Source organism: Rhinoraja longicauda, chromosome 17 (assembly GCF_053455715.1).
Source record: "Rhinoraja longicauda isolate Sanriku21f chromosome 17, sRhiLon1.1, whole genome shotgun sequence".
NCBI lineage: Eukaryota > Metazoa > Chordata > Chondrichthyes > Rajiformes > Arhynchobatidae > Rhinoraja > Rhinoraja longicauda.
The window spans coordinates 8,816,303-8,843,777 of NC_135969.1; the positions used below are offsets into that span (position 1 = coordinate 8,816,303).

Genomic DNA, 27,475 nt, shown 5'->3' on the forward strand with positions numbered 1-27,475 from the left:
TCTTGCCATATGGATCGTACTTTATTTTGGATCATCAGGGCACATGCCATTGATTTGAATCTTCTTGTCATATGCTTAATCCTGTTTCATTCTCTTCATTATAAAATCTCTGCCATTTGTAAAGCACTTGCAAGGGTAGCATTCTACTACAACCAAAAGGGATATGCGCCCAATAATCAGTTAATAATCAATTATACCAATTAGCAGTGGTTTGTTTCCTTGTGCACTCATGTCAACGTTCTATGTGAGCAGCTCTCACAACACTGATGTCAGTCTAGTGCCTAACAAAACCTTTTAAAATAGTTCAGGGCGGCACGGTAGCGCAGCGGTAGAGTTGCTGCTTTACAGCGAATGCAGCGCCGGAGACTCAGGTTCGATCCTGACTACGGGTGCTGCACTGTAAGGAGTTTGTACGTTCTCCCCGTAACCTGCGTGGGTTTTCTCCGAGATCTTCGGTTTCCTCCCACACTCCAAAGACGTACAGGTATGTCGGTTAATTGGCTGGGTAAATGTAAAAGTTGTCCCTAGTGGGTGTAGGATAGTGTTAATGTGCGGGGATCGCTGGGCGGCACGGATTTGGTGGGCCGAAAAGGCCTGTTTCCGGCTGTATATATATGATATGATATGATAAAGATAAGTTCCCGATGGATTCTTAAGGAAACTGCACAGGGAGAGAAGGAAAAACATGGCTAACAAGTTACCTCCTGTGACTGTATTGAAGACAATCTCATTCAGCAGGTGTTGAATTTTCAGACTTCAAAAAGGGCGATTTTTTTAATATACACAAGCAGAATACTTGAGAAATTCAAATACAAGAGATAAGAGCAGAATTAGACTATTCAGCATATCAAGTCTACTCCGCCATTCAATCATGGCTGATCTGCCTCTCCCTCCTTACCCAATTCTCCTGCCTTCTCCCCATAACCCCCGACACCCGTACTAATCAAGAATCTAGCTATCTCGGCCTTAAAAATATCCATTGACTTGGCCTTCACAACCTTCTGTGGCCAAGAATTCCAGATTCACTACCCACTGATTAAAGAAATTCCTTCTCATTTCCTTCCTAAAGGAACTTCCTTGAATTCTGAGGCTAGTCTTAGACACTCCCACTAGTGGAGATATCCTCTCCACATCCACGCCTTTCACCATCCAGTACTTTTCAATGAGGTCCCCTCTCACTCTTCTAAACTCCAGCGAATACAGGCCCAGTGCCGTCAAACATTCATCATATGTTACCCCACTCACTCCTGGAATCATTCTTGTAATCCTCCTCTGGACCCTCTCCAGGACCAACACATTCTTCCTGGTGTCCAAAATTGCTCATAATATTCCAAATGTGGCCTGACAAGCACCTGGAAGAGCCTCAGCATTACATCCCTGTTTTTGTAATTCGGATATCACTGTACCTTAATTGGTACATTTGACAATAAACTGACCTTGAAACCTATTCTAGGCCTCTAGAAATAAATGCGAGCATTGCATTTGCATTCTTTACTACTGTTGTGACTAACAGTAATTAAAATTGCTAGATTTTTCTAGTTGCCAACTGATATCCCTCTTCAATCCATCTACAACCTTCAAACTAATGCTGGCTCCACTAGCACTAGGCATCCCCTTGTGATTATATGGGACACAAGAATCTACAAGGAGAAAGACATACAAATGAGTCAAGGTCAGAGGGATCTGAATGTTCTCGTGAATCACAGAAAGATAACAGACACATCTCACATCTTGGTGAAAAGATAAGCTGTATGAAATTTAAGAACAGAGAGGTTTTGTTAGAGTTGTACAGGATGTTGGTGAGGGCACATCTGGAATACTATGTACAGTTTTGGTCCCCTTACATACAAGGATATAGCTCAGCCTGACCTGCTGAGTAACTCGAGCATTTTGTGAAACAAATACCTTCGATTTGTATCTGCAGTTATATTCTTACACTACCCGTTGCTCCACTGCGATTTCTCCTCAAGGTATGTCTACTTTGAAGAGGTTATCCTCCTCTCTTCGACGAGAGTTTAGCAACATGCTCTCTCGCTGCTCCCCCTGTTATTTCTCCTGCCCTCCTGTTCTACGACCACATTTTGACACAGACTCGCATCTGCTTTCTTGGATCTTGCCTGCGCCTCCATCTTCTGCCAAAAAATGCTGCCTGATCTGCTTACTCCAGCATTTTGTGAAATACAATGATATAGCAGTATTGGAGGCAGTCCAAAGGTGATTCACCAAGCTAATTCCAGGAATGAGAGTGTTGTCCTTTCATGACAGGTTAGACTATTTGGATCTGCATTTATTGGAGTTTTAAAACACAAGGTGTAACATAATGTTATATACCTACATGTTGCATAATTACTAATACATCAACCTCATAGTACGAGTATCCGCAGTTGGTTATTTTCAGAGTTGTTTACTACAATTTCAAAAGATTGGGAAATAAATATTGAGACACTTTGGATATTGTAGAGACACCAGTTTCTACTTCTATGCGCGACGATTTACCAGCTTGCCCACTAAGTCCTCGTTGTTCTACAAGACTGCAACACATTAAAACTGAAGTAAACACATTAAAAAGGCCACCAGTTTCAAAAGCAAACTGCTCGTCTATCGACAGATGCGACCTTACTATCTTTATATCCCAATTTTAAAGCATCTGTCGTGTTTTGCTTTCGCAACATTAAAGCAAAACATCGCCAATTAGTAAATTCCTCCTGGGACCATTAAAATCAGGAAAGCTCACAAAGTGCAATTCGTTTCAATTCATATTTGTTTAGAGTGGGCAGAGAGGAAGTAGACACACCGTGGTTTATTTCAAGGAAGGGCACCATTTTCCTGCAAATGGTTCCCCCTGGCTTGTTCAACTGATTTTTGCAGTGTTAAAATAGTTTTGATCATTAAACCCTCATTGTTTTTTGCAGATTGTAACACATTACAAGTAGCTCAATGAATGTGCATTTGCTCTCTCGGGAAGCTTGAATAGCAACCCATTCAACACAACAGCAAGTGATACTGCAACGATTTTAAGGGCCCATCGTACACCCCGAGGGTGCAATAATGTTGGCTTGGTGCGCAGAAGAAAAAAAAAGCAGGATGCCGATCTGATCATTGCGCGGGACTGGGCTGGGCTAGGGGTGTGCAATGGGAGAGGAAGCCGCAGGTTTGTGGGTATGCTGCCCGCCCAGGGGCAGCATTGGCGCTGCTTGCACCCAGGCAGGGTGCAGGTGTGCGCGCGGGCGGGCTTGAGCAGCGAGCGCGTGCAGCCCGGCGCGCCCACACCCACCTGCACATGAGACACGACCAAACTTCGGTTGCCCTCTCCGTGGTACTTCCACTCGTTTTCATCCGGTTCCTTCAGTTCCATAACCTCCCGTCGGCTGGGTAGTAGATGCGGTGATGGTGGCGATTTCCTACCCTTTACCGCCGGCTTCCCTCCGTCTCTTTCGCACCGACGCCTCTATCTGTCTGTCTGTCCGCCTCTCTCCCTCCCTCGCGCATACAGGAAGGAGAAGAAAAAACAAGCCTGCAGCATCGCCAGTAGTGCCGGTCAGCTTCCGGTTCGGCGGTTCCCGCAACGCGATTGGCTGGTTCCACCCCGCCCTGACCCGCCCCGCCCCGCCCCGCCCCGCCCCGCCCCGCCCTGCCCCGCCCCCGGCCCCGCGCCGCCCCGCCCACACCGGTCGGCGGTGCCTCTGCAACTGTCACCAGCCGCGACGTCGCCTTCACGATGGGCCGAATGGTCTCCCTCGTTGCGGCAACCTTTCCCAGCAAGTGCTGCAAAGACATTCAGCAAATCAGGTAGCGTGTGTGGAGGAATAACAGAGCAAATGTTTCAGATCCTTACCTTGCCCTATCATCAGATTTATCACCAGAACCGAAATCTGCTATTTTTCCCAACCAAGGTTTAGTGTTTGCGGGTTTTGTGGGTATGTTCTTCAGCAATGGACTGCGCCTCTCCTCTTAATCTCTCGATCTTTCGATTGTAAGATCGAAGTAAAAGATTACTTTTATCTGAGTGAAATTCGATTCTAAAATAAAACAATTTTTAAACTAAATACAGACCATGCTTCATTTAGCTTCATAAAGAGCGTTCAGGGTGCTCCTTGTTCTCATTGACTGCATGCATCACAAGCATAGTGAAAATGAAAAGGTGGTAAGAATTGGAGTCTAATTCTTTAGTTCCTTCTTTCATTAAATTTGCAACAGGGAATGTGCAGGAAGAATGTTCTACGTACATCAGTACTTGTATCTAATCATTTATGTTTCCAACAACACGAAAAAAATAGCAAAGGAGAAATTGGCTTTGATTTTGTAACATTATTCCTGAAACGAGTAGCAGTACAGGAATGTTGTTTGACGGGAAAAGGTGAAGGGGTTGTCTTAATTGGTTTGTGACAATGCATTAAACAGACTCCAGACCCTGTTAGGTCCCAAGGCATCATGTCAAATGTGGGCAAAGAAACTTCATCCTGATTATCACTTACCATCCTTCCTTAGCGAATGAATCAGTGCTCCTTTATGTTGAACAACACATGGAGGAAATACTAAATGAAGCAAGGGCACAGAAAGGAGGCTGGTGGGTTCCACTGTCCATCATCACCAATGGCAGAGTAGCACCAACACTAACCAAGCTGGTCAAATTCTGAAATACGTAGCTATCATACAAGGTCTGTAGAAGATTGTGAATCAGATTCAAATTAGTTTATTGCAATATACATCATGTCACAATGGAATTCCTCGTTCGCAAGAAACACAAGATAGAGACAACAATAAATACAAGGGTTCAGCCTACTTGACCATTTCTTCACCAAACTACATGTGACAAATGCAACTGTCTACGATGGCATTAGTAGAAGTGACAACCACAGAGTCCTTGTGGAAACTTCTGACATCATTCTGAAGATAGCCTTCATGGTATTATTCAGCACAAAACATTTCTCCTAACTCTAAAGTGGGTATACATGAGGCACTGCAGCAGCAAAAATGTGCACCAATGCAATCTTTAACTTCAAGCCTGGTAAAGTCCTCACTCTGCGCTGCATTCCTACCATATCTAATCGAACCAAGGGATTAACTCTAGTTCATTAAGGAATGCAGTATGTTGACAGCAGCTCCTGGCACACCTGAAATGATGAGGTGTCAAACTAGTGAAGTGGCATACAGGATTGTTTGCACGCTAGATAGCAAAATTAGCAATCCAACAGACACAGCAAAGAGATTTCACAACCAACAGATCCAATCAAAGCGCTGCATTCCTACCACATCTAATCGTGGATGGAGTTTAATCCAAGCAAGTGTGAGCTGCTGCACATTTGGAGTTCAAGTGTAAGGGAAATGTACGCCGTTAATGGCAGGATTCTTAACAGCATTGATATACAGAGAGATCTAGAGGTCCAAGGCCATAGTTCCCTGAAAGAGGCAACGCAGATAGATAGAATGATAAATAAGGCATACAGTATGGTTCAGCTGCATTTGGAGTACAATATACATTCTGGTCATCCATTCCAGGAAGGACGTGAAGGCTCTCGCGAGGGTCCTGTAGATATTTACCAGAATTATGCCTTGATTAGAGGCTATTAACAATGAGAGGTTGACAAACTTGGATTATTTTCTTAGGAACATCAGAGTTTGAGGAAAGACCTGATAGGTATATAAAATGATAAAAGGCATAGATAGGACAGAAGACATAACCTATTTTCCAGGGTAAAAATATCAAAGGCTAGAGGGCATAGCTTTAAGAACAGAGGGAATGTATTTTTTACCAGGACAGTGGTGGGTGAATGGAATGCACTGCCAAGGGTGATGGTGGAAGCAGGTACAATATTGGATTTTTATGGATATGCAGGAAATGGAGAAGTATGGATCACATACAGGCAGGGGAGATTAACTTGGCATCATGTTCAGCACAGACATTGTCAGCTGACAGGCCTGTTCCTGTGCTGTTCTGTTCTATGATTTATGCTATGTTCGAATATGAATTAACAGGAAACATGCAGGGTTGATGCTTCCACTCCTAATGTGCCTTAAAACAAGGATCACTGCATTAAAAGAAAAAGATCAAAGATTCAGACCTGAGGCCAAGTCACAGAGTTATACAGCAATGAAACAGACCCTTCAGCCGAACTCAGCCATGCCAATGAGGATACCCCATCGAAGCCAGTCCCATTTGCCCTCATTTGGCCCATATCACTATAAACGTTCTTATCCATGTATCTGTTCAAGAGTCTTTTCAATGCTGTTATAAGTACCTGCCTCAACAATCTCCTCTGGCAGCTCATTCCATTTTCCCACCACCCTCTGTGAAAAGGTCGTCCCACAGGTTTTGATTAAATCTTGCCCCTTTCATCATAAACCCATGTCCTTTGGTTTTTGATTCCCCCACCCTGGGTAAAAGACTCCAAGGAATAGAGTCTCGGTATGCCCAACCTCTTGCTCAACTCCTCTAGTCCTGCCAACATCCTTGTAAATCTTCTCAGCACTGTTTCCAGCTAAATGGCATCCATTCTACAGTAGGGTGACCAAAACTGAACACAGTACTTCAAATGTGTCCTCACGAACATCTTGTACAACTGTACATTAATGTCCCAATATTCATATCCAATACCCTGACTGATGAAGGCAATGTGCCAAAAGCTGTCTTGACCATCCGATTTACCTGTGACACTACCTTCAAGGAACTATGTACCTGCACTCCTCGATCCATCTGCTCTTCAATATTCCCCAGGGCCCTGCCATTCACTGTGAAGGTCCTGCCTTTGTTTGATTTCCCAAAATGCAACACCTCATACTTATCTGCTTTAAACTCCATTCACCATGCCTCTGCCTACTTGCCCTGGTGATCAAGAACTTCCTAACCATTTTTGATAACCATAAGAAAACATTTTTGAGTATTTTCAACATGGAGATAAACAGATATTTCTATATTAGCGATTTCATGCAATAAAAGGTCATGGACGAAAGTATCTAGGATCAAATAGCCTACTCCTGCCTTTTTCTTATGTTCTCATACTGTCGTTTCAGACTGTCTTGTGAGAGAGTAGGTGCACTTATTACTCACACAGTGGAATCAGGCTACAAGTTTCTGATTCTGCATGTTCCTGCATGTGAAATAAATTATATGCCATTAAAATATTGAAGAGTTATGGTTGTGGTGATTCTAAAGTGACTTCATGTATGCATGTTGAAAGCTGTCCGTACAGAGCATATAGGACCTGTCAACATCAAAACACTGGCAAGAGGCTCTGTGTGCTGCCCTATGATTCCTCTGGACATTGAAAATCTAGTGAAGTCCTGCTTGGCATGTCAGCACTGCAGGTCATCGTTGCCCACAAACATGGAGATGACTAGCTTAGCCCTCCCAGAGGCCACCCACTACTTTTTCTGTTGAGAATGAAGTGTTTCCTCCTGCAGATCAAGAGCCATTCGGAGTGGTAAGAATTTGGGTTGTGCACCTCAACAGGGTAGTCCTCTGACGCCAATCTTTGCAACCCACAGCTTCCCTGAAGAACTGGTTGCTCATGTTTGCACAGTTTGCCACACTGCAATGGAATCTGGCACGGTTTAACATCTTCTGCCATTCACCATTTTATTGGGAGAGTGAATAAATAGAATCAATGAAATAGCAAATATTGAACAATGTGTTTAACTAGTTACATAAGTGATTGACTTACATTATTTCTTCTTATTTGCAGCTGCACAACAGGATGTTCCCCAACTAAGATGTTGATGTGCCGATACTTGAGAATGTGGCTGAGTTGGAGAGGCAGCTGGAGGGCCAGGAGGGCCATATTCAACTGGGAGAATGTGAAAGAAACCTCCTGGACATGCAATAATAGTAAGATGGAGCCGTGAGGAAATTGTGTAAGTACGAGGATTCAGGGTTTATATATGAAGATGTATGGCAGATGTTGGAAGTGTCACATAAGTAAATTACATGCACTGACACTTAAGAAGATGGTGTTCAAGAATATAAAATATAGAATGAGTGCAGATGTGAATTACAGGATTCTGTGATGCAGCCAAATGAATGACACACAGTTTACATAAACAGTTGATCCACTCAAATTGAGGGTACCCAAATGCACAAGTTCGGGATGGCAAATGTAATTCTTGAGGTCTCAGAGATTGAGCAGTTAAGTAAATCAATTAAGTTTATAGCTAGTTGAATTTATAACTGTGCAAACATGTAAATATTTAACTTAATATCATAAACATTTATAACAGTGCATGTATATATAAATATCTCACTTCCTCACTGTATAATGTTGTGGATTTGTGTGGTTTCAGTTCTTGTAAAGGGGAAACTGGTTAGTGTAAATAAATCTTAGGGTGCCTTTAGGAACTGAATGTACTTTATTGAATAACTTTGATACAATGTACTAGAGAGCTGTTTAGTTGAGAATTACTGCCAATGAACTATGTTCTCTTTATAATGCAACCTTTGTCTACTCGCTTATGCATAAAGCAACACAAAGAAACCTATAGTTGGTAAGAAAGAAGATACGTTGTATCAAACTTATAGTTTGCTACAATGTAACATCTAACAAAACAGGTTTTATTCCAAGCAATTTTATTGCATACTAGACAGGCGAGGACCCGTTGGGTCAAAATCTCTCCTGCGGGCATGACAACCCCCGTTGGGTGCAAACCTCTCCTGCGGGCCCGACAACCCTCCCCGATTCATGGACCCGTTGCCTCCCGGGGAGTGTCCCCTGGGGCCGTGGGCGGGCGAGGGGTGAGAGGAAAGAGGAGAGGGAGCCACTCACCTCGGCCCCGGGCGGCCATCGCATCGGCCAGAGCGTGCCATGGACCCGTGGGGTGTAATCCTCTCCTGCAGCGGCGGCTCAGCGGCGACGGCCTTCTTCTTTGACCCTCTGCCACCGCGCTGCACCACGGGAGGAAGGTCAGGCGCGGAGCACGCCGGGACGGGCGCCAGTCCCTCCAACGGGGGGGGGGGAACACATTTATTAAAGTTTATTAAGCTAATTGGTTTTAAAACGTAACAAAACCTGATCAATCGAGACCGCAAGGGAATGGTGAGTAGAGTGGGCCTAAAATTGTTGCGCTATCGTGTACCATTTTGGCTGTATTTCGGGAACAAATCTATCCACAAACCCACAAATATACAAGATGAGAGTTTTAGTAATATATAGACTAGACGACCCGTGGACCCTTTGGGTCCAAACCTCTCCTGCATTGATAAACTTCTAAACACAATTTAATTTACCCCAAAAGTGCTCAGCAAGATCCCAGGGTCGAGGGCCGCTGCCGGGCCCGGCAACCCTCCCCCAACTGACGACCCGTGGACCCGTTGTCGGTCGGGGAGTCTCCCCCGGGGCAGGTGGCGGGCGAGGGGGGAGAGGAAAGGGGAGAGGGAGCCACTCACCCCGACCCCGGGCAGCCATCGTGGCGGCCGGCAGCAGAAGGAGCGGCCGCAAGGCGTTGCCACATGTTCGTCCTGCCGGCGGCTATCTTCTTTGACCTTCTCTCTGACGCTGCGTGGCACCCTCCCACAACTGCGCACGCGCGGATCCAGCGGAGATGTTTATTTTATGGGGAAATGTCCAAAATACAGCCAAAACGGTACACGAGAGCGCAACAATTTGAACGAAACTTGATACTGCACACCGCAGGCGAATGGTGAGTAAGGTGGCCCTAAAATAGTTGCGCTATCGTGTATCGTCTTGACTGTTTTTCGGGAACATACATACAAATATTTATACATACAAGATGAGACCAGTTATATATGGATAAATTTCCCCGGTGTGGGACAAATAAAGGAATATATTATTATTATTCACATACTATAATCTACCTTAATTTCAGTCTCTTTTACACACTAATCTGTAAATGGCACAAGATAAGTATGTCAATATTATTTAATCTATTTTAATTGAAATATTAGAAGATGTGATTGAACGCCAAATGTTCCCATTGCTCATAAGCTCATAAACAAGCAATCTTAATAGCTTAAAAGTTGGAGACTGATCATTGCTTTTCTGCAATGGACACAATTAAAGATCTCATTGACTTTTGAGTGAATCCACAATCAAGAAAAAAGTATACATTGGAAACTGTTGAAGTTGCTGTCAAAAAACAGAGAATGGGAAAATGGGGTGGAATCGTTATATAAGCAAAATGAAAGAATACTGTATGTAATCAAAAGTAACTGGAAATTCATGGTGTGGACAGGATTGAAAGCTATATTGTGTTTACACTGTGTTCGGCTTTTGATTTTCTATCACCACTTCCTTTTACTTAATATAATCACACATACTGTTCTTTAATCTTTGTGTAGGAAAATAACTGCAGATGCTGGTACAAATCGAAGGTATCACAAAATGCTGGAGTAACTCAGCAGGTCAGGCAGCATCTCTGGAGAGAAGGAATGGGTGATGTTTCAGGTCGAGACCCTTCTTCTTTAAACTGCTCTTTTACTCCCTTTGATAAACCTTCCCTTTTGTTCTCTTTCCCAGCATTTTGTTTTATCTCTCACGATTTCTAATTCTGATTTCATAATCTTGGAATATTACACAGTTTTTCTATATATATACATTCTAAACATTTCTAAACCCTTCCTACTTGTATTTAAGATTTTCAGCAGATGCAATATTTCATTTTTAAGAGATTGTAGCTCAGGCATTTGTAATGTTCTTCTCTTTCCTTTCAAATTCAAGGATAAAAACCATTTGGTCAAGTGCATTTATCAGAAACTGGTGCCGTGGCAGCACAGTGGTAGAGCTGCTGCCTTGCAGTGCCAGAGACCAGGGTTAGAACCTGACTACAGGTGCTGTCTGTACAGAGTTTGTATTTTCTCCCTGTGACCATGTGAGTTTTCTCCGTGTGCTCCGGTTTCCTCCCATATTACAAAGACGTACAGATTTGTAGGTTAATTGGCTTCAGTAAAATTGTAAATTGTCTCTAGTGTGTAGGATAGTGCTCGTGTACGGGGTGATCACTGATCTGTGTGGACTCAGTGACTATTACCTTTGTCAAGATTTGCAGCACACTATCCTTTTCCTCTTTTGTAAACAATGATGCCATTTCCTTATTTTTACCTACAACATCACCATTAACTGTCTTCAATGGGACCACATTGCTCCTAGCCACCCTCTTTATTTAAAGTTAGGTTTATGGGAAAATAATGTGGTCACTCTGATATTCTTTTCAAAGTTAAAACAAAGAGATAGCTCTGGGCACATTAAGCTGCATAGCTTTTTATTTAGAATTTAAAGGAGCTGTGAGTATTTTTTTTCAATGGACACGATCATAATAATAATAATAATAATAATGCATTTTATTTATATAGCGCTTTTCATATACTCAAAGACGCTTTACAGAGATTTTGAGAACATAGGGAAATGAATAAATAGATAAATAAATAAATAAATAAATGAACAGAGAAAGGAGACAGAAGGTGAGGTGACCTTCAGTGGTTGAAGGCAGTACTGAACAGGTGAGACTTCAGCGATGTTTTGAATGTGGTGAGTGTGGAGGAGTCTCTAACGGTTTGGGGTAGTGAGTTCCATAGGGTGGGAGCAACGATGGAGAAAGCCCTGTCCCCCCAGGATCTGAGTTTGGTCCGGATGTGGGGGGATAGGAGATTGGCAGCGGCAGAGCGGAGGGTGCAGGTGGGAGTGTGCCTGTGGAGGAGGTCGGTCAGGTAGGATGGGGTCAGGTTATGGAGGGCTTTGTAGGTTATGAGGAGGATTTTGTACCGGATTCTCTGGGGGATGGGAAGCCAGTGGAGTTTATAAAGGACGGGGGTGATATGGTCATGGATCGAGGTGTGTGTGAGTAGATCATGAAGGCAAAAGGAAAAGCGAAGATGTTACTGTGACCAAAAGCTTTGGTTTTTCAGAGGAGGTGAAAGATTTCCAGTATTGAAAGTAAGGATGTTGATTATTTGTAGAAATTGATTACTCAGATTGCCAGAAGCAGAAGAATTGAGCCTTATGTACGTACCTTTGCAATGTTGGAGATTGCACACAAAGGCAAAATTGTCCAACAAAACTCCAGCTAACTATAGAATTAGACATCTCCTGTCATTGCCGGACAGTTATCTTGTTTAAAATGTATTATTTCCAAAATTCACTGGATAATGAGCCCGGGCCTAAAATTATTTCAAATTGTCCTGCGTCTTATGAAAATGCATGGTTAATTTTAATAAGCTTAGCAAAATTGGAATTCAAAATCACATCTTGCAGGTATGAGGGTGATTCAAACTCCAAGATTAAAATCCAGATGGCCAGTCTGGTTCTGGACAAGGGGAGAGTTGCACAACTGGATGTTAAAACAAAAGCCCTGGATGTTCTATAACATAAGCCTAAAAAATCTAATTGGATACTGAGAGGTGGTAAGAGGAAGGCAAGTCTTCCTTTCTCAGACCGAAGAAATGAATCCAGATAAACACATATAAATCACTGATCTACATTTACCTAAATCTTTAGCCTATTAACTGCAACTATTTTTTGTTTGGGGAAGAATGAAAGGACAATTAAAACACTATAAATTAGATTCATTCAATACAACAAGTCTATGACTTTAAATCAGCAAATTAAATTACAAGATAAAAATACTACACTGCAGCTACACGAAACACTCCACTGAAATTTGCCAGAATAATTAACTTCCCCACTTACTCCTGGGAACACCCGGCCTTTGTCTGTTCAAAATGGAGAAGAATTATTGGGGGCATTGAGATGGCATGGCCATGCATCGGGACCAAACAGAGTTCCTATGGCACAGCTGCAGAGCTTGCTGCCTCACAGCGCTGGAGATCTGGGTTCAATCCTGACTATGGGTCTGTGCGGAGTTTGTACATTCTCCCTGTGACCGTGTGGGTTTTCTACCAGTGGTTTCGACCCACATTCCAAAGACGAGCAGATTTGTAGGTTAATTGGCTTGTAAATTGCCCCTAGTGTGTAAGTTGTGAATGTGGGATAACATAGAACTAGAATGAATGGATGATTGATGGCCAGATTCCTGGAACAAGCACTCTATTCCCATTTCTACATAGGAAGGTATTCCCAGGAGGACAGGGGAAATGTTTTAAATGTTTCCTTAAAAATACAACTTCCCCACTGACTCCTAGGAACACCCGGCCTTTGTCTGTTCAAAATGGAGAAAGATTATTGAGGGCATTGAGATGGCATGGCCATGCATCGGGACCAAACAGAGCTCCTGCATAAATGGCAGAAGTAGTGAACTATCTCACAAACTACCCACCCTTCCAGCCCTTCAGCCACCGTTAGTCCACCTGTGGCGGTATCTGTGATTCCTACATTGGCCTTATTAGCCACCTCACAACGCACAAAAGTGGAGTGCAAGTATATTATCCTTGATAACAAGGGATAGCCTGGGAAGAAGAAAAAAAACAGGATATTAAAAATGTTTGTCACACATAAGGTCACATAAATGTGAGTACATGCGTCCATGTTTGTTTTTATGTTTAAGAATCAAGAGTCATATGTCCCAAAACAGAATATGAAATTCTTACTTGCAGCAGAACAACATATGTGTAAACACAGTACTCAGTAGACACCATCATAAACAACAAAAAGATGTTCAATATATAAAAACAAAAAAAACAATATAGTGCAAAGACAAAAACAATGCCGCCAAATCCCTAGTGCAAACAAGCCAGTTTGTAGTTCGGAATTTAGTTGGAGTTCATAGTGTTCAATAGCCTGATGGTTGTTGGGAAGAAGCTGCTCCTGAACCTGATTGTTAATTTTTAGGGTTCTCTACCTTCTTCTCGATAGCAGGAGTGAAATGAGAGTGTGGCCAGGGTGGTGTGGGTCCCTGAAGATATGGCTGCCTTTTGAAGACAGCACCTCTTATCGATCCCTTCGATGATGGGGAGATTATAGTTATATATTGTTTTTAATTTATAATTATAGCTATCAAAATGGTTTAGAAAAATAACATGAATAATCTCATAATTAAACATTTTAATCTGGGTTCAACTCACATTTAATTCATGCAATTACTACATTCATCAACTGTTCAAAATTATTTTATTATTAATGCTTTCATTATTATTATTGATTTTATACAAAGCATTAATACCATTTTTATACCAAATCAATGCAGCAGAAAAACAGTTTTTATACCATTGATCCATTTCAGTGATCAAAATATTGATCCCTCTTTCATTGGTCAAAACATAAATTTGAGTGAATATCAAGCACTTTTTCAACATCATAACTCTGGGTGTTAGTCATCATAACTTGTAGCTTTGGATATAATCACATATGTTTGGATTCAGAATAATGAAATGAATGAAATCATGGTCAGGACAACTTATTCAATGAATAATTGTGTTTCAGCAGCAACCGGTTTTAGGTTTTGCAGTTGAGGATGAATGAGATGGTGCAGTCGGGAACAAAAGAATTTCAGCAAGCCAGACAGAGAATGATTGTTAGAAAGTTCACATCTCACAAGCCGAATGTGAGATGCATGACCACAATACATGAGTACAAATGAATACATGGTGCAAAGGGAAGCAGTTTAGGAACCAAGTCTGCACCATTTTCAAGTGCAAGGCCTATTCCAAATTTGCCCTGCCACAATCTCACATCTAGTAGCTATTACTACAATGGGTGTGAGATATGTGGTGTTTATTGTTAATAGACAATAAACAGAGATTATTTGAAATTTAACCTCGTTATCCCCCCCCGTGTCTTTTGAAAGAAATGTCAATTAATATAGTTTGTTTGAAGAAAACCTTAGATGTAACTTTTTTCCAAATTCTTTCTGTGCTAAAATCTTGAAATGTGATACAAGGCAATAAAAAAGACATTTCCATTGTTTTCATATCAGCATTTGAAGCAAAGCTAATCTTATTTCCAAATGGTAGGATTTTTATATCTGCAACCAAAATGTTTTTGTTACGTGAAACAGTTTGAGGACAATCATTGCTTTAGAGGTTCCTCTCATGTTGGTTTGATGGCCTCCATTGTCTTGGTTGCACAATGGTACTCGGAAGACTTTCCCAGTCGTTAGTTTTTCCCCTGAACTCAGAGTTGTGGATGATGGTCAGATATTTTCCTACCTTGTTTCGAAATAAGCTTTTTTTTTCATTTTCAGTTTTTATAATATGCTACATTTTTTTGAGAATTATACGCCTCATTGAAAATGGAACTTCCTTAAAACACAACTGCTGATCAAAAAAAAACTGAGAAAAACTGAACCGTTGACATCTATATATAAATTTTTAAAATCCTTATGAGTGCCAATGAAGAGGTTTGAACACTGTAATGCATTTACCATGGAAAATCTATTATAATTACACCTTACAAAACGGGCATATATATTTTTCTATTTGTGCAAATGTTGAAGAGAAAGTCCTTATTTTATACATGATTTTTTAAAATTGCTTTACAAAGGAATCGAGAAAAAATATAGGCACATTTGCATCATTGAATTATGTTATGCTTGAGTAGGAACAGTGTTCACATTAATGACTTCAGTGCGTTTGATAATAATAATAATAATAATAATATTCATTTATTGTCATTGCAACGAGTACAACGAAATTAAAAAACAGCCAATCCTGACGGTGCGTACAAACATATATGCAATAAATGCAAAAACAAATAAATACATAAATACAATTAAATTAAGTACAAGATTTTTTAACGGTGTTGCCTAGTGCACAGGTAGTGTTCAGTTCTCGTATGGCCCTGGGGTAAAAACTGTTCTTAAGTCTGTTTGTTCGGGATTTGATTGACCTGAAACGTCGACCAGAGGGCAGATGAACAAACAGACGGTGGCCGGGGTGGGATGGATCTTTTATTATTTTGCCTGCTCTACTGAGGCAGCGCAGGCTGAACAGGTGCTCCAGGGAGGGCAGTGAGCAGCCGATGATTTTCTGGGCCGTCGTGATGACCCTCTGAAGGGCCTTCCTGTCCTTTTCTGAGCAGCTGGCATACCATGTGGTTATACAGTATGCCAGCACACTCTCGATGGAGCAGCGATAGAAGGACAACATGAGCTTCTCCTGCAGGTTGGTTTTCCTGAGGATCCTCAGGAAGTGGAGTCTCTGCTGTGCCTTCTTTACTGTGGTGATGGTGTTGGTAGACCAGGTGAGATCCTCTGCGATGTGCGTACCCAGGAACCTGAAAGCTGGTACCCTTTCCACGCAGACCCCATTGATGTAGAGTGGGTCGTAATCTCCACTGGTTTTTCTAAAGTCAATTATAAGTTCCTTTGTTTTGGAGGAGTTCAGGACCAGATTGTTCACTGAACACCATGCTGCCAGCCTTTGGATTTCATCCCTATAGGCTGTCTCATCTCCTTCTGAGATAAGTCCAACCACAGTCGTGTCATCCGCGAACTTGATGATGGTGTTGGTGGGATGGGTGGGGGCGCAGTCGTGAGTGTAGAGGGAGTAAAGGATGGGGCTCAACACACAGCCCTGTGGTGAGCCGGTGCTCAGTGTAATGGTGGAGGAGAGGTGAGGGCCTATTTTGACTGTCTGGGGGCGGTTGGTCAGGAAGTCCTTGATCCATTTGCAGATGGTTAGGGAAAATCCAAGGTCGGAAAGTTTGGTGACCAGTCTGCTCGGGATGACCGTGTTAAAGGCAGAGCTGAAGTCGAGAAAGAGCATCCTCACATAGCTCCCCTGGTGTTCAAGGTGGGTCAGTGCAGTGTGAAGAGCAGTGTCGATGGCATCCCCTGTAGACCTATTTGCTCTGTAGGCAAACTGGTATGGGTCGAAGGTGGGTGGGAGGCTGGCTTTGATGTGCTGCAGGACCAGTCTCTCGAAGCACTTTGTGATGACCGGTGTGAGTGCTACCGGACGGTAGTCGTTAAGACCGCTGATGACAGGCTTTTTCGGCAGTGGGATGATTATGGCGGACTTCAGGCAGGGAGGGATGGTGGATTTTAAAAGGGACAGGTTGAAGATTTTTGTGAAGACCTCAGATAATTGGTCTGCACATTCCCTCAGCACTCTGCCCGTCACACCATCGGGGCCTGCAGCTTTCCTGGGATTCACTGCTCTGAGCACTCGCTTAACGTCATACTCCTGCACAGTGAAGGTGTTGCTCTCAGGTGCTGGAGAGGGTGTAATGTCTGCCACTGTAGCTTTCACCTCGAAACGAGCAAAGAAACAGTTAAGTTCCTCAGCCAACGAGGCGTCGCCGTCGGCAGTCGTGCGGTTGCTGGTCTTGTAATTGGTGATGTGCTGGATGCCTTGCCATACCCGCCGTGGGTCATTGTTGGAAAAGTGGTCCTCAATCTTCCTCTTGTAGGACGCTTTGGCATCCTTGATGCCTCTCTTCAGGTTGGTTCTAGCAGCACTGTATAGAGCTCTGTCACTAGACCTGAAGGCGGTGTTACGGTCCTTGAGGAGAGACCTGACATCCTTTGTCATCCAGGGTTTTTGATTGGGGTACAACCGGATGCGTTTGTCGACGGTGACATTGTCAACGCAGTTTTTGATGTAGCAAAGTACAGTTGATGTGTACTCCTCCAAGTCCTGATCCTCAAAAATATCCCAGTTGGTCCTTTCGAAGCAATCCTGCAGCTGCGAGGAAGCTCCTTCAGGCCATGTCTTCACAGTCTTTATGGTGACTGGAGCTTTCCTCCTGAGTGGGGTGTATGCTGGGGTTAGGAATATGGACAGGTGATCTGACTGCCCCAGGTGTGGTAGTGGTGCTGACCTGAACCCCTTCTTAATATTTGAGTAAACCTTGTCTAGTGTGTTTTTCCCCCTGGTAGCACATCTTATGTGTTGTTCAAGTTTCGGGAGAACTGACTTTAGGTCTGCATGGTTGAAGTCCCCGGCTATGATGTGGGCTGCTTCTGGATATGTGCTCTGTTGTGAGTTTATTGCACCTAGCAGGTAGCCTAAAGCTGTGCTAGCGTTAGCATTCGGTGGGATGTAGACTGCTGTTACTATAACCCCTGTAAATTCGCGAGGAAGGTAAAAAGGCCTGCATTTAACTGTTAGGGACTCCAGATCAGGAGAACAGTGGCTATCTATGGTTTGGATATTAGTGCACCAGCTGTTGTGCACATAAATGCATAACCCCCCCCCCTTGCTCTTACCGGAGTCGATGTTTCTGTCCCAACGAAACGCTGTGCGCCCGGCTAGCTCAATGGCTCCGTCTGGGATAAGTGGATGAAGCCATGTCTCTGTTACTAAGAGAATGCAACAGTCCTCCACGAGTTTGTTTGCTGATATCTGTAGTTTAAGTTCGTCCATTTTGTTGATGATGGATCTGGCGTTGGTGAGGAACATGCTAGGTAGCGGTGGTTTGTGTGGCTGTCTCTTTAGCTTGGCAAGTATACCGGACCGGCATCCTCGCTTTTGCTTCCTGTTTCTCCTCCGTCTGCGACGCCTGTTCGCGCCGACAACTATCCACGGAGCGCCCGGTGTCCTGGCAATCTCTTCCGGTATATTTCGCGGGTGTGGAAATTCGCGCACAAGGTCCCGATTGCACTGGAATCCGATGATCAGAAGGTCCTTTCGGTTGTAGGTAGGATTTGCCTGATTTTCCTGGTTTGAATGACTAAATTTGACTAACAGACATAACACAGATAACACACATAAAACGCACCGAAAGGGAGAGCTGTGAGCCGCTGCGTCCGTGCGCGCCGCCATCTTGATCCCAATATAAGGTGATCAATGCCCCAGTAAAAAGGACTCTGTAGTCAAACTGTTTTACTTGGACTCCTGTTGATATTAAATCAGTATCCTTGTACGATCGAAACAGGCACCCTATAAGCCTGCAGTGAAATGATTAGCCTTGATTTTCCCAGGAATTTTGAAAATTGAGTTCCAGTTGTGGTTGTATAATCTTCATATTTAATGAATAAATTGCACTGTATGAGTAATCAGGTATGAATTGTATAAATTTGTTTCATTTTCCTATTGTGGTCAGGTTCAGCTCCAACTCCATCATCAAATTTGCCGACGACACTGTGGTGGTGGGCCTAATCTCCGATAACGAAGAGAAAGCCTACCGGGAGGAGGTGGCTGATCTGGCACTCTGGTGTCAGGACAACAGACTCCTCGTGAATGTCACAAAATCTAAGGAGCTGATTGTAGACTTTAGAAGGGCTCAACATCTGAGGACGTACACGCCACTGGAGATCAATGGGATTACTGTGGATAGGGTGAGCAGCTTTAAATACCTGGGAGTCCACATCACAGAGGATCTGACATGGACAACACACATTGCCGCACTGGTGAGTAAGGCAAGGCAGAGCCTTTACCACCTCAGACAGTTGAGGAAATTCAGAGTCTCTCTGAGGATCCTTCAGTGCTTCTACTCTGGGGCTGTAGAAAGCATCTTGTCCGGAAACATCACAATCTAGTTTGGGAACAGCTCTGCCCAGGACAGGAAGGCTCTGCGGAGAGTAGTGCGTTCGGCTGAACGCGCTACGGGAACTACACTCGCCCCCCTGCAGGACCTATACATCAGGAGGTGCAAATCCAGAGCCAGCAACATTAAGGGGTCCCTACCACACCAGCAACGGACTGTTCCAGCTGCTACAGTCAGGCAAACGCCTCCGCTGTCATGCTGTGAAAATAGAGAGGATGAGACGGAGTTTCTTCCCACAAGCCATCAGGACTGTTAACTCTCATATCACCAGGGACTAATTTAATTTACTGTATTAAATTATTTTTTGTGTTAAAAAAAAAAATTCTATTCTGTTTTGTAGTTTCAGCACAATCCATAGGCGTTGCCACTTTCAGTTCACTGCATATCTTGTATATGTATGTGACAAATAAAATTGACTTAACTTGACTTGACTTGCCTATTTTGTTGCAACATCCCGAAACTACCCATTTATAGCTTATTTTTTATTTTTGTGACAATTTGTTGGGTCTTTTCAAATTTATTATATGCACCGTTTCCACCTTCAGTACATTAAGAAAAGAAACAACAATTAACATTTGAGGTCCATGTCCAAACTGTTTTTATTCATTACACATGCAATTGATTCATATATATGAAGATAATAAAACCAAAATTGAAACTCAATTTTCCAAACCCTGGTTTTATTTCTAATCTCCTGCGTCAGCAGTTTCCTTTATTTCCATTCTGTAAATCAAGCCTCTTCTCCTCTTCCTGGTGTAAACCACACAATAATAATGATAATAATTCAGACCAATTAAACAGAAATTAGATAGGCTGTCAAATTAATTTCATTTCAGTCATTTCATATTCAAAGTCCAATCCAAAATATTTTAACTCACTTATTAGCACAATAACCAAACTAAACATTGTGGGCTTATAAACTCCATTTCAACTCTTGTACGATTACTGACTTGGAATACAATTAGAGTAATGACTCGGAATACATTCAGATGGAATATAATGGGCATATCTTTACAGTGACAGAGGCGAAGTTTAAAGGAGATGTTTTTTACTCAGGTTGGTGGATGCCTGAAACACGATGCCAGGAATGGTGGTGGAGACAGATACAATGGTGGCTTTTAAGAGGCCTTTAGATTATGCTGGGAATAGGGGGGGGGGTGGATATAGAGGCCTCACTCTGACAATGGAGGAGGTGCAAGACAGAAAGATCTGTATGGGAATGGGAAGGGGAGTTAAGGCGTTTGACAACCAGAAGATCGTGTAGGCAAAGGTGGACTGAGTGAAGGTGTTCAGTGAAACGATAGCCCAGTCTTCACTTGGTCTCGTCAATCCCTACTTTTCTCAACAAATGTGACAAAACAACGCCGTTGTCTGAAATGGGCTCAGTTCAAGAGCAATCAGGGATGAAATATATGGCCGATATGGATTATGGCCTTGCCAGCACCTACTTTTCCTCAGGGAATAATCCTCATTGTCCACAAGAAAAAAAAGGAGGATATTGGAAGCAACAAAATAGGAAAGGATGCATTAATCAAGAATTCGTCAAAACATTTTGCTTGCTTTTTATTGCACCTGCCACTAATTGTCTGGACCATGCGATACCCATATCCCCAGTGAAAACAGAGTGAGTATGTAATTACAAGGAACTGCTGGGGTTTTTTTTGGTTATGTGCTTTTAAATGAGTGAGAACTGCTAAAGTGGATGGTGTGTTGATGCAGGGTCATGAGTTCAGATTTTTGACTAACTGATTGAGAGGATTGGTGATTATATTGCAACACTTTGATGGTAACTTGGAGATGGTGGCGTCCCCTTTTCCTTGTCCTTTTAACTGGCAGAATCACGACATTTGAGAAGCAACTTGAATAAGACTTGGTTAGTTACTACGGCACATTTTAGAGATGCTCTACTTTATTGTCACTTTGCACCAATGATGGAAGATGCCAATGGAGAGACAAGGAACTGCAGATGCTGTTTTGCCAAAAAATACACACATAAAAGTACTGCAATAACTCAGCGGGTCAGGCAGCTCTGGATAACGTAGATAGGTGACGTTTCATGTCAGGATCCTTCACGCAACTCAAAACGTCACCTCTCTATGTTCTCCAGAGATGCTACCTGAACCGCTGAGTTACTCCAGAACTATGGAATGTTCCTTTCAAAAAACAAAGTGAGTTCTAGTCATGAAAAAATATACCAACATCTCTTTCCCTTTTCACCCTCTGAATACTTTCAGGGAAAGATAAGCCCAACCAATACTTCAGCGGGTGGCATCAGCTACTCTCCCTTTCATGCTCTATCCTGGAAGCGTGTTCCTAATATCCCGAAGTAGGTGCTCTGAGTGATGCACATTGCACAATAGGACACTAAGAATTGAAATCATTGCTGACCAAGGAACTGGTTAATGCTGGGGTAGACTTACAGATTGAATGTAGAATTGATATGGTATTGGCAACATATACACGATCTCCATTTAAAACATCAATCTGGAGACCCAAACCATATGCAAGTGGACTGGGATTGTGGCTATGCTCCATGACTATTTCTCTTGATACTGCACCTCAGTCTTTTTTTTAAGTTACTTTTTTAGCAATATCAATGTCTTTGAATTTGAAGATGAGTCTTCTTATTGCATGTACAAATATTTGACCTACTTCTTTAAACAATGTTTTGGGCAAGTAGTCCAGACATACACACCCCATCAAACATCTCTTTCACAATATCTTAATGTACTGTAAATGATTAATCCCTTTTGTTATCTGTGCAGTTTTTTATTTTGTTTTTTCATGCAAGGCCAAGGAAGTTAATCTGTACACTGCTGTATTTTTCTACCCAGGGAAAATTGTCCTGATAGCGTTCCTTCCTCTTTTATAAAAACATAATTTATAGGCTTAAAGGCGTTTACAAATTTTGCACTATGAAAGAGGAAGTGAACGCTGCAAATGCTGGAATATATTTTCTATTGTGGAGCATTTATAACCAAATTTACAGTTATTGGTGATGCATATGATAAATTATATAAACAAATTGTTTATATATCTCTATGATTTCTTAAGTTACAAAATATTAACTTGTACCTTGAGATGTATTGACGTTGAGTCATTTTTTGGCAACAATTCAGTATTGAATCATTTGTTGACAAGCTAGTTATTAATATCAATTCAATCATCCAATCATTCTAAATTATTTAAACAACAGAAATTGAGAGGTTTATGGCACTCAGAGTAATGTGGTTTACAGCCCTCTATAGAGTGATAAATAAAATGGTAACAAAAAAGATCTGATGGTGGTAATTTAAATATTTTACTGCAACCTTTATAAAGCCTTTTTTAGCACCATAAGTAATTACCTACCATCATGACAGGTACAGTATATTGGTGAAATATAAAGACGCAAGAGAATGAGTTTCTGGAATCTGCAACAGGAAACATAACAATGGAAGACCTCAGCCCATCAAGCAACATCTGTAGAGGCAATAGGTGTTAGTGAACATTTCAGATGGAGCTACATCAGGACTGAAGGAAAAGAGGAAAGGTTGCCAGTCTCTAGCAATCTAAAGGAGATGTGGAATAGAGACCAGTAAGAGGTGAAATGAGATGGGGAGTGGATGATGGAGAGATGGAACCAAGTGAGGGGAAGGGATGGGAAAGACGAGAAAAGGGAGACGAAAACTAGGTGCATAGATGAGTGCATGTGAAAGAACACAGTTGGTGTGAATTTTGGAAAATTCATTGTTCAGACCATTTGGTTGTAATTTGTGTTTAGACTCAGAGAAGGCCAGGGATGGACAGATCGGTGTGAGAATAGAAAGGAGAGTGAAAATGAATGCAACAGGAAACTCAAGATGGCCATTGTAGGCAGAGTGTGGGTGCTCCACAAAATGATTGCCAAGTGTGCACTAGGTGTTGGTATTGGTTTATTAGTGTCATGTTTAAAAAGATACCGTAAAAGTGTAAACACTTTGTTGTGTGTTCTATCATATGATACACGAGAACAATTATGACAGTGGTGCAAAACAAGAAAGGAAAGAGAGTATAAAATATAATGTTACAGCTACAGAGAACGCGCAGATAAATAAAAATGCAAAGGCAGCAACAAAGTAGATTGGGAAATCGGAATCTATCCTTATCTGATGAAGAAATATCCAAGAATCAATAACTGTTGGGAAAAAGCTGTTCTTGAATCTAGTGGTATGTGCTTTTAAGCTTCTGTATAGATTTAGTTTGAGTTTAGTTTTATTGTCATGTGTACCACGATACAGTGAAAAGCTTTTGTTGCATGCGTATCTTTGTTGTGTGCATATCTTCTGCCCAACATGAGAGAGGGGAAGTGATAATGATCAGGGTGTAAATAATCCCTGATTTTGTTGGCCAGGTCAACTCTAAGTATAGATGGAGTCGATGGGGGAGGCTGGTTTACATGATGGACTGGGCTGTGCAACAACTCTCTGTATTTCTTGCACTCTTGGATAAACCAGTTGCCAAACCAAGCAAAAACACTTTTTGACAGGATGCTTTCAATGGTGCATTTGTAGAAATCGGTTGCAGTCATTGGAGACATAACAAATTTCCTTAACCTTTTGAGCAAGTAGAAGCATTGATGTGTTTTCTTGGCCATAGCGTCAATGTGGTTGGACCAGGACAAACTGTTAGTGACGTTTATGCAAAGGAACATGAAGCTCTTGACTATCCCCATTCCAGCACCTGATGCAGACTGAGGCATGTCCCATACCCCACTTCCTGAGATCAATGACTTGGTCTTTTGTTTTGCTGACATTGAGGGAGTTGTCTTGGCACCATGTCACTAAGCTCTCTTTCTCCTCTCTGTACTCTGTCTTGTCAATGTACAAGATCTGGTTTTATCTGCAAACATGTATATTGAGTCAGAGCAAAATTTGGCTATGCAGTTGTGAGTATAGGGAGTATGTTAAAGGGCTGTCCACACAACCTTGCTCACAATGTTGAGAATTATCATGAAGGATGCTTTGCCATCTACATTTACTAATTGCGATCTATGGGTCAGGAAATCAATATTCCTGTTGAAGTGGGTTGGGGAGGGGGGGAAGGGGTGTTAGTGATGAGTCCTAGGTCCAGGAATTTGGAAATTAGTTTGGCTGGAATTATGGTGTTGAATGTGGAACTATAGTCAATAAATTGGAGTCTCAAGTGTGATCTTGATGTTCCTGGGAAGAGATTAAGGCCAGGGAACTGCCGTTTCCCATGGATCAGTTGCAATGGTTGGTGAAATGCATTGGATCTCTGGGAGATTGGAGTCAATGTGCACCATGATTAGCTGCTTGAGCACTTTATGTTAGTGGTTATGAGAGCCCCCAGACAGTAGTCATTAAGGGTCACTGCCTTGCTTTTCTTTGGCACAAGGATAGTAGTGGTCTTTTTAAATTAGGTGGGACCTTCAGAATGGAGTCTGGAGAGATTAAATATGACCACAGATTGTATGACCACAATTACCCAGCTGGTCCATGCAGGTTCTGAGGTAATGGGACAGTTGCTTTCTATGGGTTTACTCTCAAAAAGACCAATCTAATGTATGCAATGGTAACCGTGGGTATAAATGCACCCAAGGCTTTGGGGTAGTAACTTCATTTCACTGACCTTCAGTTCAAAACAAACGTAGAATGCATTGAGCTTGTCAACGAGTGTTGCTTTGTTGCCAGCGATAGTGCCCAAAAAGAGGGCCCTAAGATCTTTTTGATGGGATATGGAGGTGTACAGAGATTGTATATCCATAATGAAGATGAGCTGTTGAGGGGGAGAGAATCAGACAATACCTACCAGAGATAGACACAAAAAGCTGGAGTAACTCAGCGGGACAGGCAGCATCTCTGGTGAGAAGGAATGGGTGACGTTTCGGGTTGAGACCCTTCTTCCAGAGCATTCCAGTTTAGATAAGACTGTGTGGTGTTGCGGCACTATGGGGGGGGGGGAGGAGGCTGAAGAGAGGTAGGGTCAGGACAAAACCTGATGAGTGATAGGTGGATACAAGTGGTGGTGGGGGGTGTTGATTGACAATTTGCCAGAACAAAGGCCAGAGATAAAAAGGCAAAAAGGGTGAGAAAAGGATGGATGAGTGACGTGAAGCCAAAGGACGGAATATAGGTGGAGGGTGAAGGGGATGACTGGGAGCAAATCCAGGTAGGAAACAGGGAAGGGGTGGGGGTGGGGGGGGGAGGTATAAATAAACAGATAGATAGAGAGAGAGATAGAGAAGTAAATAGATAAATGAATGGATGAATGAAAAGTCAGATAAATAACTATAGACAGATAAATAAATTGACAAAAACATAAAAAATAGATGAATGAATGAATAAAGCAATTAATTAATTGATTGATTAATGAACAAATGAAATTGGAGAATTCAATGTTCATGCCATAAGGTTGTAAGGAATACAGATGGAAGGGGCAGAGGGGAAGGGGAAAAAGGGGAAATTAGTGTGTATCCAGGTGGGGCACAGGGGAAAGAAGGGGAAGAAAGGAGGGGAAGAAAGGAGGGGAAGGGGGGCAGTTGTAGGTTGGTCACCTAAAATGGACAAATTCAACGTTCACACCTTTAAGTTGTAAGCCACCAAAGTGGAATATGAGATGCTTTTCCTCCGGTTTATGTTTGGCCTCACTCTGACGATGGAGGATGTCCAGGACAGAAAGGCAGTATGGGTGTGGAGAGGTGAATTAAAATGATTGGTAACCCTGCGTTCCAACAAGCCTTGGGCCACTGTCTTTGCAGTTCCTTACCTGCCCCCCAACTGCCCAGAAAACCGGGGTCACTGATTCTGCCGACCTTCACCTCCCCTCCTGCTGCCAGCAGACAAGGGTTGTCAACTCAACTGGGTTCCAGGCCCAGGACTTCCTCACTGCCGCTCCAACAGCTTCACTTTGACTGACGATACTGGGTCCTACTTCTACCCCCTTCCATCAGGGGACCTCAAACCCTTCCATCAGGGTTTTGCTGCCCTTCCCCCTAAGCCAGCCATGTAACTTCCAATACCCACCACCCCCCTCCCCTCTGAGCCTCCTTGATTCACCCAAGTACCTCTCCTGGGCCTCCCTCCACACCTCTGCCATCCTCAAAGCTTGGGTCTCACCCGGATTTTCACCATGACACCAAATATCCTGACTTCTGCATTCCCCTTACCCATTCCAATCTTGCCCCTTCTGAACACATAGCCCTCTGCTCACTCAGAAACAATCCCAACATTGTTATTACATCCGCATAACAAGGCAGGTGCCGTTGTAGTCTAGCAGGCTGGCATCTGCCATGGTGAGGCCAGGCACCAGGCTTCAGACACCTGCTCATACCTTCCCCTTGAGCACGATCCACAGATCTCCCCTCCACCACCTCCAACCTCATAGTCCACAGGCCCTGCACTACCCACTTCGATCTCCGACCCCAAATTCACATAGAGGACTGTCCTGGAAGACCCATTGTTTCTGCCTGCTCCTGCCCCATAGAAATAATCTCCAAATACCATGTTCTCATCCTATCCACCCCCCCCCATGCCCAGTCATCCAATACACCTCACATGCCCTTTAACTCTTCAATAACTTCCAACTCCTAGGTCCCCATTGCCTCATCTTCACCATGGACGTCCAGTCTATTTATACCTCCACCCCCCACCAGGAAGGTCTCAAGGCCCTCTGGTTCTTCCTTGGAACAAAGACCCAGTCAGTTTTCCTCTACTAACATATGACAGAATTTGTCCTCATCCCCAACAATTTATTTTCACTCCTCTCACTTTCCTCAAGATAAAGATGGGCCCCATCTTATGCTTGATTTTTGTTGGTCACTTTAAACAGTCCTTGTTCCAAATGAACACTGGCACCATCCCTCAATTCTTTCTCCTCTACATCAATGACTGCATCAGGGCTGTCTCCTGCTCCTGTGCAGAACTCATTGATTTTATTAACCTTACCACTTACTTCCACCCTGCCCTCACATTCACTTACATAGAAACATAGAAAATAGGTGCAGGAGAAGGCCATTCGGCCCTTCGAGCCTGCACCGCCATTCAATTTGATCATGGCTGATCATCCAACTCAGTATCCCGTACCTGCCTTTTCTCCATGCCCCCTGATGCCTTTAGCCACAAGGGCCACATCTAACTCCCTCTTAAATATAGCCAATGAACTGGCCT

At 42.9% G+C, this 27,475-nt stretch overlaps 1 protein-coding gene and 1 long non-coding RNA gene across 3 annotated transcripts in view; one reads left to right on the plus strand and one right to left on the minus strand.

Annotated features, from left to right (window-relative positions):
• Nucleotides 1-3,476, minus strand: part of ippk (inositol 1,3,4,5,6-pentakisphosphate 2-kinase) — a 61,416-nt gene extending 57,940 nt beyond the window's left edge. For both annotated transcript variants that reach the window (XM_078414024.1, XM_078414023.1), the window contains exon 1: nucleotides 3,275-3,476. In XM_078414024.1, the coding sequence (XP_078270150.1) occupies nucleotides 3,275-3,355 (81 nt within the window). In that variant the 5' untranslated portion in view covers nucleotides 3,356-3,476. The remainder of the gene's footprint in view (nucleotides 1-3,274) is intronic.
• Nucleotides 3,477-3,682: 206 nt separating this feature from the next.
• On the plus strand, nucleotides 3,683-19,679 carry LOC144601596 (uncharacterized). The gene is made up of 3 exons (XR_013548333.1): nucleotides 3,683-3,789; nucleotides 7,683-7,851; nucleotides 18,885-19,679. It is a non-coding gene; the product is annotated as an uncharacterized LOC144601596 (long non-coding RNA).
• Nucleotides 19,680-27,475: the final 7,796 nt, after the last annotated feature.